General features: G+C 59.9%; 1 protein-coding gene and 1 long non-coding RNA gene across 3 annotated transcripts; both read left to right on the forward strand.

Annotated features, from left to right (window-relative positions):
- The first annotated feature begins 1,169 nt into the window (after positions 1–1,169).
- On the forward strand, positions 1,170–9,088 carry NOTUM (notum, palmitoleoyl-protein carboxylesterase). Of its 2 annotated transcripts, XM_065852515.2 has the most exons (12): positions 1,170–1,489; positions 1,803–1,855; positions 2,015–2,110; positions 3,317–3,377; positions 4,204–4,262; positions 5,608–5,710; positions 6,395–6,586; positions 6,931–7,031; positions 7,131–7,278; positions 7,859–7,906; positions 8,006–8,304; positions 8,603–9,088. In XM_065852515.2, exons 1-12 carry the CDS (start codon positions 1,185–1,187, stop codon positions 8,626–8,628), a joined length of 1,491 nt encoding a protein of 496 aa, XP_065708587.1. In that variant the 5' UTR covers positions 1,170–1,184; the 3' UTR covers positions 8,629–9,088. The 2 variants fall into 2 exon arrangements, with proteins under 2 accessions (XP_065708587.1, XP_065708586.2); XM_065852514.2 differs by having other exon boundaries at positions 8,006–9,088.
- A 1,136-nt stretch (positions 9,089–10,224) lies between these two features.
- Positions 10,225–11,383, forward strand: LOC139829300 (uncharacterized). Its single transcript, XR_011741750.1, has 3 exons — positions 10,225–10,695; positions 10,804–10,884; positions 11,068–11,383. It is a non-coding gene; the product is annotated as an uncharacterized lncRNA (long non-coding RNA).
- Positions 11,384–11,401: the final 18 nt, after the last annotated feature.

Below are 11,401 nucleotides of genomic sequence, written 5' to 3' on the forward strand. Positions count from 1 at the left end.
GCGCAGGGCCGGGCAGAGCCGGGCACAGCCGCGCACAGCCGGGCACAGCCGCGCACAGCCGGGCACAGCCGCGCACAGCCGGGCACAGCCGCGCACGGGGGCTGCGGGCGGGGCGAGGGGCCGCCTTGCCCGTCTGTGACCGAGCGGGGGCGGCGCGGTCCCCCCCCGGCTTTCCCCGCTGCCGGAGGACCCCGCGCAGCGTCCCTGAGCGCAGCCGGGGCCACCGCGGCCCCTCGTTTCACAGCGCCAGCATCCCCATCCCGGGGACATCCCGCTGCTCGCCCCGGTCGCCCGCGAGCGCCTACGGGAACCGGACGCCGCTGCCTTGGGCCAAACGACCGCCTCCCGGTTTTCGGCTACCCCTTGCGGGCCGGGGCGAGGCTGGAGCCTGGCACCGCCGGGCAGCCCCCACCAGCCCCGCCGTGAAGGCTCCGCAGCCCCTCTCGGGGCGGGTCTCCGCGCCGACGGCAGCCGGGGGGCGCGGGGGCGGCGCGTCCCGCGGGGTGGGGCGGGCGGCACCGCCCACGTGGAGCTTGGAAGGAGCCGCCGTCGGGGCCGCGGGATGGGGGGGGGGGAGGGGAGGGGAGGGGAGCGGGGGGGACGCGGGCCGGGGGCGCCGCCGCGGGGGCCGCCACGTGCGGGTCCCCGCTCGGCCCGACCCCCGCAGCCGGTCCCGGCCAGAGGACGCTCCGTGCCCCCGCCGCTCCGCGGGCGGGGCTGGCGGGCGCCACGGGCCGCGGCCCCGGCGCCGGCAGGGGCGGCGATGGCGGCGCCGGCGGCGGCGAGCGCGGGGCGCGCCTCGACGGAGCGGCCCGCCGTGCCGGTGCGGCGCAGCGCGGCGCAGACCCCCCGCTCCCTCCGCCTCGCTCCGAGGGGGCGGAGGGCAGGGCAGGGCGGGGGCTGGCCGGCTGCTGCCCCACGCGGCGCCCGGGCTGGCGGCGCCCCCGGCGCGCTCCCCGCGCACTCCGTACCCCTCTGTCATGCTCGCCGCCTGGGAGCGGGCGGCGGGCTCCTGCGCCGGCAGCCGCGCCGCCGAGCCCTCGTCGTCGGCGCTGTCCTCGCCGCCCGCCGCCGACCCCCATCCCCGCGGGCGGCGCGGCGGGGCGCGGCGGAGCGCGGGCGGCGCTGCCCGCCGCCGGGGGCTGGCTGCCGCCGCGGCGAGCGGCGGGTGGCGGCGGGCGGCGATGGGCACGGCGGCCGTGCACCTCCTGCTGCTGCTGGGGCTGCTGCACGCCGGGCCCGGCGGCGAGGGCAGGAAGGGCTGGCGGCGGCGGGGCCCGGCAGCCCGCGAGCGCGGCGAGGCGGCGGCGGCCGAGAGCTTCCCGCTGGACTTCACGGCCGTGGAGGGCAACATGGACAGCTTCATGGCGCAGGTCAAGAGCCTGGCGCAGTCGCTGTACCCCTGCTCGGCCCAGGCGCTGCCGCACGACCTGCGCCTGCACCTCCTGCACAACGCCTCGGTCACCTGCAACGACGGCAGCCCGGCCGGGTGAGTCCCCGCTCCGCGCGGCCCCGGCGGCCCCGCGCCCCGCCGCGCGCGTCCCCCGCGCCCCGGCCCCGAGGGCGGTGGCGCCACCGCGCGGCGGCGCGCGGCGCGGCGGTGACAGGTGCAGCGGGCGGCTCGCGGGCGGCGACCCCGGCCCCGGTGCTGCGCCCGGCCCGGCCGGTCCCGGCCCGGCCCGCCGCCCCCGCTCCGCGCCAGCACCCGCGCGGCCCCGGCGCCGCAGCCCGGCGGGCAGCAAAGCGCTGCGCTCGGGTCCGGCTCCCGCCAACGCCGCCGCCTGCTGGTTGTTTGTCCCCAGGTACTACCTCAAGGAGTCCAAGGGCAGCCGGCGGTGGCTGCTGTTCCTGGAAGGTGAGCGCCGGCGCCTCGGTCCCCCCGCGCCGGGCCGGGCGCGGGCAGGCGGCCCGCGGCTGCTGTCGGTGCCCCGACCCCGCGGAGCGGCTGCCCCGGCCCCGGCTCCGCTCCGGGCCCCGCTGCCGGGCGGGCGGCTGAGCCTTCTCTCCCTCACAGGAGGCTGGTACTGCTTCAACAGGGAGAACTGCGACAGCCGCTACGAGACCATGCGAAGGCTCATGAGCTCCAGGGAGTGGCCTGCGACCCGCGTGGGTGAGTTGTCCCTGCGCGCTCGGTCCCGCGGCTCGGGGTCCACCGGGTGCCGTGCAGCCCGACGGGCACAGACGGGCTCTCGCTCCTGCATGAGGCACCCGGGCGAGCTGCTTCTGTCCTCTCTGAGACGGTTACAGCAGCGGGAGTGCACGCGTGTTGGGATGGGTGCTTTGCAGCGGCAGACACTGCTGGCTTCTCGACTCTGGCCAAAGTGCTGTCTTTATTTTAAATGCATGCACGTGCTCAAAAACCTGCTGGGATCTTCAGAGTTGTGGGTTTGGGTTTTGTTTTTTTAAAGAGACTTTGTGTTTCTCTTAATCATAGAATCATAAAATGGTTTACGTTGGAAAAGACCTCAAGGCTCACCTAGTCCGACCCCCTGCCGTGGCAGGGACACATCCCACTAAACCAGGTCGCTCCAAGCCCCGTCCAGCCCAGCCTTGAACAATTCCCGCGATGGGGCATCCACAGCTCCTCCGGGCAGCCTGTGCCAGGGCTCACCGCCCTCACGGGGAAGAAATCCTGTCAGAAAAACTGTTCTGGGGCCTCTTAACGTGTTTGTCAAGACAGGTGCCCTTTCTCGCGCGCTGCTCTGCGCGTGTTTGCCTGCGGCAGGGCTGGCCCTGTGTGCACGGAGAGAAATCAGCTTCGCTGTCGGGGTTTGTACCCGCAGCCACAGCCGCGTGGTTCCACCTTTTCGCCATTTGCAATTGCACAACTTCCCTTAACTGGTGGTGGTGGTGCTCGGTGTACATTTGGTGCACACCTAGAGCATATGTGGCATTTTTGGTGGAGTTAGCACCCCGGACACCCGCGCTCTGGACAGCCAGGCTCCTGGTCACCACGGGAATGCTGAGTTTCTCCCTTTCTGCTCTCTGCTTCTGCTCTGGCTTTCTGAACACCCACACCTCTGTTCTGCACAGATGCTATACTTGCATATTTTGGAACTCACCTGCCAGGATCTGGTTTCTGGGGAAGCGCTTGGTTTTAAGTATGTGTCACAGGTTCTTTTCTGTACTGCAAGAGGCTTCTAGACAGTCTGAGTCTCCAGCACAAATCCGATCCTGAAAAATGTTCCTTACCAGTATTTTCACCGTGGATGTTTGCTTTCTGCATGGTCAGGGACCCCAGCCGAGGCTTGTGCCATTTCCCCGGAGTCACAGACTGTCACCTGTGCATTTCTTGTTTCTTTGTGCCCATCTGCAGGAACTGGGATCCTGTCGTCACAACCAGAAGAAAATCCCCACTGGTGGAACGCAAACATGGTGTAAGGAGGGACGATGATGGGAAATATGTCTCTACTCGAAGAGCAACTCCTGCCTTTTAGGCTAGCAAGAATGCTACAAAACCAGATCGTAACACTTGTGAAAGGAAATGGGATGTTTCCTCATTCATTCTGTTTAATCTTTCTTAACAAGTAGTGCTGGCAAGGGCTGGGAAAACGTTAGTCCGGTCTCCTTGGAGTTGTGGGGTGGCCTAAGGAAGAGAAACTGGGGACAGCTTAGGCAGCCTCTGGGCGACTGGCGTGAGTGCTGGGCTGGTGGTGCGTTACACATTTGCCAGTTTGAGAGGGATGTGGAGCAGCTCTTCCAGTTCAAAGAAGAGAAATGAGTTTATATATGCATCTATATGTGTGGGAAAAGCAGAAGAGAAGAGAGGGATGTTAATTTTCATTCTGCAAGCTGGAGACAAAATGGGAAGAGAACTTCATTCTTGCAAAAAGCTCCAGTGGTCGCAGTCCGCGTTTCCGCTGCGTGGACGGGGGAAGAGCTGAGGCGCAGTTCACGCACCCGTGGGACAGCCGGGCGCAGACCCGGGCCCGCGGTTCTGTGCGCTGCGCCCAGCGCTTCAGCCGGGCTGACGTGAGGAGGTTACGTGTTGAGTTAAGTCAGTAACCAACTACCAGCGTTCAGGAGAAAACCGAAGACAGTTGTGACTGTGGCGTGGCGTGCAGGAGGGCGCGTTGTCTAACTGGACAAGAAACTCTTCCCTTTTCCCGTCCCCGGTGTTTATTTTCCTCCGTTCACTTGGCCGTCCCCGCACCCCTCCTGCGTGTGGAAGGGCGGCAGTGCTCACACAGCTCTCTTTTACAGATTCATCCCGTATTGCTCAAGCGATGTTTGGAGTGGTGCCTCCTCCAAGTCTGAGAAAAGTGAGTGTTGCTGATGGGCCGTTGCTGTCCCAGACATCGCACGTTAGGGAAATGGCCCGACTTCTGTGAAATTGCGTGAATGAAGAACAGGCTTTTTCTTGCTGAAGGGCAGGAAAGAATATCAAGCCACTTCCAGATAAAACATCCTGATCTCTTTAGCTGGGGCTGTTTTGACATGGTTCAGAGCCGCTGCCTGCAGTGTTACACTGATGCAGTGTGCGAGGATCAGAGGAACGAAATTCCTTTCAGATGAATCTCCAGGTTCCAGCACACAGCAGATCCAGTGGTGTAGCTGAGGAACCACGGGTTGTGTCATGCAACTTTGGCTTTGGTGGTCCGAGAGGCAAGTGCAGGGAGCTGAGTTTCAGACCTCTCAGGAGATTTGGCCTCTGAAAGGACCTGTCGTCAGCCAAAAGTGCCTTGCAGGTTTCTTTGGGAAACAAACAGTAGTTCGCCAGCTCTTGTTTTGGTGATGATGGAGCTCTTGGAGTGCCTAAAGGAGTCCTCCTCAGGTTAAGCTGCATTCCATGCAGATGAATTGTTCTGCTCAAGTACTTCTCCGGGTTTCCCAGCTTCGGTGGGATGGGTGTTTGGGAGCAGTCACATTAACAGAAGCACCGGGGCCCAGTTCTCTTGATTGTTCATAGCGAGTTTTCTTTGACTAGAGTGGAATTACCATTGATATACGCTGCTGTGAGCAAAAGAGTTGGACCTGAGGTGCCCTGTGATGCGGCACTGGACAGGCAGACGTGCAGCGCTTTTCTTTGGGTGGTTCTCCGAGCTCTGCCCTTGAGCCAGCCGTGGCATCCCCCAGCGTGGCTCTTCGCTCGCTCCTGCGCGGAGGAGCCAGCCTCTTGCGGATGAGGCAAATGCACGTTTTGCCGCAGTGAGGGAGCTTTTCACTGCACCACAACGCGTGCCGGCTCCTGCGAGGCGGTTACGCTGCAGCAGCGCGGCAGGCAGCGGTTTCTGTGGGTGTTACGTTCAGACAGCGCTGTGTGTCTGATCGGGGGACAGTGGGACGCAGTGGGCTGGCACTGGGACTCCAGGGGCGGGAAGGCGTGCGTGTTCCCGGCGCCCGCTGCCTCGTTCTCCGAGCTTCGCGGTTCTCAGCGCTGCTGTAGGACGGTGCGTGTTCTGGTCACCCCATGCGCTTGCTTTCACGGAAGGCTGTTTTGTACAGGGGGGAGTGTCCCTTGTTAGATGTGCTTGATACTGGTGGAGAAAACGGGCCTGGTTTCAGGTCCGTAATCCCTTCATAAGTTCTTAAACGTTTGTGGAAGGGAAGCAAAAGTCTTAGCCTGGGCAGGAAACAGTTTTGTTGACACTGAGCTATCTCTTCCAGACGAATACGCCTTCATGGGAGCGCTGATCATTCAGGAGGTTATAAAGGAGCTGGTGGGAAGAGGCCTGAGCACGGCGAAGGTGCTGCTGCTGGCGGGGAGCAGGTACGAGCGCAGCCCGGCCGCGGGCAGCGGCGCCAGCCTTGGCGCGGGGGCCCCGCAGTAACCCCGGCACGGCAACCCTGCACCTCTCGCGCTTTTCTCCTTGGAGCGGTACAACGGGGCATGATATAATATTATTTCCTCGGAGAAAATGAATAAAAAACCAACAAGGTGGAAAGCTTTGCCAGAGGGAGGGAATGTGCTCATCCTCCCCTGCATCGAGAAGGCTGGCTCCTGTTGGCCAACGCCAGGAGACGCACGTGTCCTGTGAATAGATTTGGGGCGCCTGAATTCAAAGGTCAGGCTTGCGTGGCGCGGGTGCTGTGTTCACGCCGTGTCGCAGGAGGCTGCGCTGCACTCAGCGCGCGTTGCACGGGGCTGTGATACAGCAGCTGTGAGGGGGGAGTTTGTCTCACTTCAGAGTCTTCCATTGTTTGAGCAGCCAAACCCCGTGCCGATGCTGGTATGCACGTGTATGTCCCCCGGAAGAGAGAACAAGAGCAGGGTTTGATTCCTGAGGTGTCAGGTTGTTACTCAGCACTGGCGTTATTTGAGCGCCTTGCCGAGTAAGGCAGTGCCTGGGTGACCCCCGCGCGGTGCTGCGGCGGGTGGGGGTGGGGCTGGCGCGGTGCGGCTGCCGGGGACGCGTCCCAGCCGCTCACCGGCCGTCCCGCCGTGCCGCCGCAGCGCCGGGGGCACTGGGGTGCTCCTGAACGTGGATCGCGTGGCCGCGCAGCTGGAGGAGATGGGCCATCACGGCATCCAGGTGCGGGGCCTGGCAGACTCCGGGTGGTTCCTGGACAACAAGCAGTACCGCAGGACCGACTGCATCGATACCATAACGTGCGCGCCAACGGAAGCCATCAGGAGAGGAATAAGGTAGACTCATGCTCTGAAGTACACTTTTGTAAGGGGTTAGAGTGTGGAGATGATGTCCGCCTTCTCTGTCTCGCTTCATTTTGATCCTTAAAGGGTATTTATCACCTACATCAGTGGGTTTTCAATTATTTTATTCGAAAAGGCAGTAATTTAAAATCTAGATGTGCAAAAGAATGCATGAAATTGTAGAAGCTGTAAAATGTGTTTATGGGACAACGTAGCCGAGGGAGAGCTCTGCTGTCGGTAAGCTCAGCTCTAACCAGAGCAGGAGCCGACCGGGGTACGGAAAGGCCGTCGTTACGATCATGCTGTGGCTTCCCTTCTGTTATTGCTTTGTCTTGCAGATACTGGAATGGTATTGTTCCTGAACGCTGTAAGCTGCAGTTTAAAGAGGGAGAGGAATGGAACTGCTTTTTTGGATACAAGATTTACCCCACGCTTCGATGTAAGTATCGGAGGAGAGAGGTCAAACGTATTCTAGGGCTTCCTCCGTATCCAGAGCTAACTCGGAGCGATTCCCTTCCCGTTTCCGTTGTGTCCCCAGGCCCGGTCTTCGTTGTGCAGTGGCTGTTTGACGAGGCCCAGCTGACGGTGGACAACGTTCACCTCACCGGGCAGCCTGTGCAGGAGGGGCAGTGGCTGTACATCCAGAACCTGGGCAGGGAGCTGAGGAACACCCTGAAGGACGTGACGTAAGCGCTTTAGTGAGGAAGATCTGGCACCCTGATTTCTAGGAGACGTCCTTAGCCAGTATCCTAGCAGCATTTCTCAGATCCCTGCAGAAATCGATGCTGTAAATTTGGTAACTGTTAGTACACGTCATTAATCTTGTCTTTTTCATGTCTGGATAAGCGGAAAGTAATTTCCAGCTTCACAGTTACCAGCTACCCGTTGTTACCGAGGGGGACACGTTTCTGCTCTCCTGCCCCCGAGGTGGTCTGGGCTCCGTGCCGCTGCGCAGCCGTCAGCCTCGCAGGGACGGGTTGGGAGGTGCTGATCATCGAACACGCAGAGCTGAGGCGGCGGAGGAGGAGCCGCTCCCGCGCCCCTCGCTCCGCGCCAGGGCAGGTGCTCGGGAGCCTGCTGCTGCGGCGGTGCGTCGTCAGGCAGGATGGAGCCCCTTTGCTTCTGGATACTGGCCAGTCCAGCCGCGTTTTATGTCATGACAGTCAGGGCAGCAAAAATTGCACCGTGTGCCTAGTGTGGCAGGTGCTATTTAGCAGCAGTTACTTTGTCCTTCCGAGACCTAATCCGTGTTTCTTTTTTCCTTAGCGCCAGCTTTGCCCCTGCCTGTTTGTCTCATGAGATCATCACACGCAAGTGAGTGTTTTTGCAAACTCTGTGAAAGGTCAGCGGGGAGGTGGTGCGGGAGGTGACGGGTCCGGCAGCCCAGCGCCATCGGTGCGTTTGTCTTTTCAGTCACTGGACGGACATCCAGGTGAAGGGGACGTCCCTGCCCCGCGCCCTGCACTGCTGGGACCGCAGCCTGCACGAGAGCAACAGGAACGGGAAGGTGGCCCTGAAGGGCTGCCCCATCCAGCTGATCGACAGCTGTCCCTGGCCGCACTGCAACCCCTCGTGCCCCACCATCCGGGACCAGTTCACGGGGCAGGAGATGAACGTGATCCAGTTCCTCATGCACATGGGCTTCGATGTGCAGAAGATGGCGCAGCAGCAGGGCCTGGAGCCCAGCAAGCTCCTGGGGATGCTCAGCAGCGGTAACTAGGATGGGGCAGAGGGTGAGATCGGGAGGAGACTCCAGGCCCTTTCTTCCCACGCTCACGCAGGCAGACGCACGCTCACGCCCGCACACTCGAGCTCACACACGCCCACGTGCTCACACACCCTTGCACACTTAGGATGTGTCAAGGAAAAAAAAGGCAGTTTCTTGCTTACACTATTTGACCGGAACGCGTTACCGCCAAACGCCATTCACGCGCTCTCCTGCGCGCCACAGGGCAACCCGGCCCGGGGAGCCGCAAAGCCATGAGCAGCAGCAGCGATAACCTTCCCCAGGTCTAGGACTTCTTCCCTTGCCGTGATTTTGCATCGTAGACCGGACACAAGCGGTGAAAAAGCAAGCACTGGATTTCCTTTGTCCGACCAGAAGTGAAGGAATGGTCTCACGGGTCGTGGCGCGCAAACGCAGGACACGTGCTAGGGATGGACGCTCTTGTACTCAATTTACTTCCGTATTATTTTATAAAATGACTTTTTTGTTACTTTTTTAAACTAAGCAAGAAATATAAATGATATTGTTTTGTAACATATTTTTTTTTAAATAACGAAGAAACTTCTTGCTACTTGGGCAATGTGGACATATTTATTTTAATATGTAAAACGCTATTTATAAGGGCTCACCAGAGAACCATACGTATGCCTTTGTAAAGCTGTATATGCTGCTCATTTGGATGGATTATCCTTATGATCACCTTGTGCCTGGGAGAGGACTGCGGGTGGTATTGACATTTTGTAATAATTAGACTTCAGTGTTCCCCTTGCTGTTCGCTTTGTCGTTGTTTCTCTGACGAAGGGGTTGTAGTGGGAGGTGTGAGCGCAGAGACTTTCGCTCGGCAGCTGGCGTTTGCACAGTTGCGCAGCATTGCCAACCCGCCGGGCGTTCAGAACGATGTGCGGCAAGAGACCCGGTTTTGCAGCAACGGCCTCTCTTTTGTAGTGAGAGAAACACTTGATCAGGCCTTAGAACGGGGAAATCTGGAACACAAAAGGCAGAGAACACAAGACAAGCGCCAACATATTTCTGTTCTTCTAGTGATTCGTGAACACCCCCACCCCAGAACACAGAGCATCCCCTTTGGTGGCGATGGGAGGAGAGCAGGGAGGGCCGGGGTGTGGCGGGGGAGCCAGCGGCCGTTCCTTCTGTTCCTTCCGTTCCTTCCGTTCGTTCCACCACTCGTTCCTTCGGGGCAGCGCAGGCAGCTGCAGGGAGGCTTCACCGGCGGCCGGTGCACACAAACCTGCACAGGGCTGGATTTACATCCATTCTGTGCGGCTGCTGCACACAAACCTGCACAGGGCTGGATTTACATCCATTCTGTGCGGCTGCTGCACACAAACCTGCACGGGGCTGGATTTACATCCATTCTGTGCGGCTGCTGCACACAAACCTGCACGGGGCTGGATTTACATCCATTCTGTGCGGCTGCTGCACACAAACCTGCACGGGGCTGGATTTACATCCATTCTGTGCGGCTGCTGCACACAAACCTGCACGGGGCTGGATTTACATCCATTCTGTGCGGCTGCTGCACACAAACCTGCACGGGGCTGGATTTACATCCATTCTGTGCGGCTGCTGCACACAAACCTGCACGGGGCTGGATTTACATCCATTCTGCGCCAGTTCTTGGTACCGACTTCACATTTGCTTGTGCTTGTGTGGTTGCACAATGCGTAGGCCACAGAAAATTAGGGCCTGATTCTAGAAAAATTCCATGCGCTTTCAAAATAGGGCAAGGCTGGAAAACACAGTTCCATGTGTTTGTACTCTCAGACCTTGCGGCTGGGGGAGACGCTTCCTCTCTGAGAGGGACACATTGTCTCCAAAAGCATCACATGATTGAACGGAATTCAAATGCAACCAAGAAGTCAAAAGCCGAGAGCAGAATGTATGGATTTGTATGCGAGCAGGTCCAGACCTGGGCACGGGGCTCGTCAGCAGCTGCAGTCGCGAGCGGGAGCGCAGAGCCGGTGCCTCCGTCCGCTGCTCCAGAAGAAACGCGACGCCTGCGATCTCAGCTGGTTTGGGTGCCACAGAGCACGGCCGAGACCGCACGGGGACAGCAGCGTCCTCAGATGGGGCGGTGGGAGCCCGGCAGCCACACTCATCCTGCTCTGCCGGCCATGCTGCGGGACTGAGCGGCACCGACCGTGCGGTGGGAGCCCGGCAGCCACACTCATCCTGCTCTGCCGGCCGTGCTGCGGGACTGAGCGGCACCGACCGTGCGGTGGGAGCCCGGCAGCCACACTCATCCCGCTCTGCCGGCCGTGCTGTGGCACCGACACCGACAGCGGCACCTGGCCGGGCAGCCTGGGGGGTTCTGCTGGAGGTGAGGGATTCACACCGAGTCAGGAAGGGCAAGACCCTGGTGAGAGCGCTTTACCTGCAGCTCCTTGGCTCTGGCTGCATTTCCTGGTTGTTGTGATGTTAATTGTTCAACTTCCACCCCAAATGAATGCATGTTTTGTTCATTCAGCACCAGAGGCCTTGTTAAGGAAAGTGTGAGGGATTCTTGAGAAAGAGACAGTGAGGTTACGAGATGGTGACAAAGCTGAAGGTAGGTGTAATTTTGCTGTAACATCCACAAAATTTGTACTGTTGTCATGTGAACAATCCCATAAAGTTATCCCTGGATTCCCAGCTGCTGACCGTGAGCTGCTGGAGTGCTGTAGCCTTTGGTTTTTCCCGTCAGCAGCCCTGCTGTAACGCGCCTGTGTCTCCGTTTGTCTCTCATCTTAAGCCACAGCTGCATCCCAAGTGACTTCCAGCAGCAGCACTGGTTTGAACGATCCCGCCCGGTCCCCCGGCCCTGCTCTGCCTGTCGGTGCCGCTGCTGTGTGGGTCACACCGGTGGTGACTCCAGGTCGGAAACAATCCCCGCCAGGTGCAAGTTTTCTGCTGTTTCTTTTAGAATCTGAGGTTAGTATCGTGATCCAGCTGGCAGAGCAGTTGTGCAGGATAAGGCACTCTTGTCAGCTCTTCCTTATAGTACCTGGTGTCTCGTGGCAATTCATTGGTGGGTGTCACATAATTACATTGATATAGGAATAAGAAATAATGATATTAAGCAATTA

The sequence above is a fragment of the Patagioenas fasciata genome, chromosome 18 (assembly GCF_037038585.1).
Source record: "Patagioenas fasciata isolate bPatFas1 chromosome 18, bPatFas1.hap1, whole genome shotgun sequence".
Lineage (NCBI taxonomy): Eukaryota > Metazoa > Chordata > Aves > Columbiformes > Columbidae > Patagioenas > Patagioenas fasciata.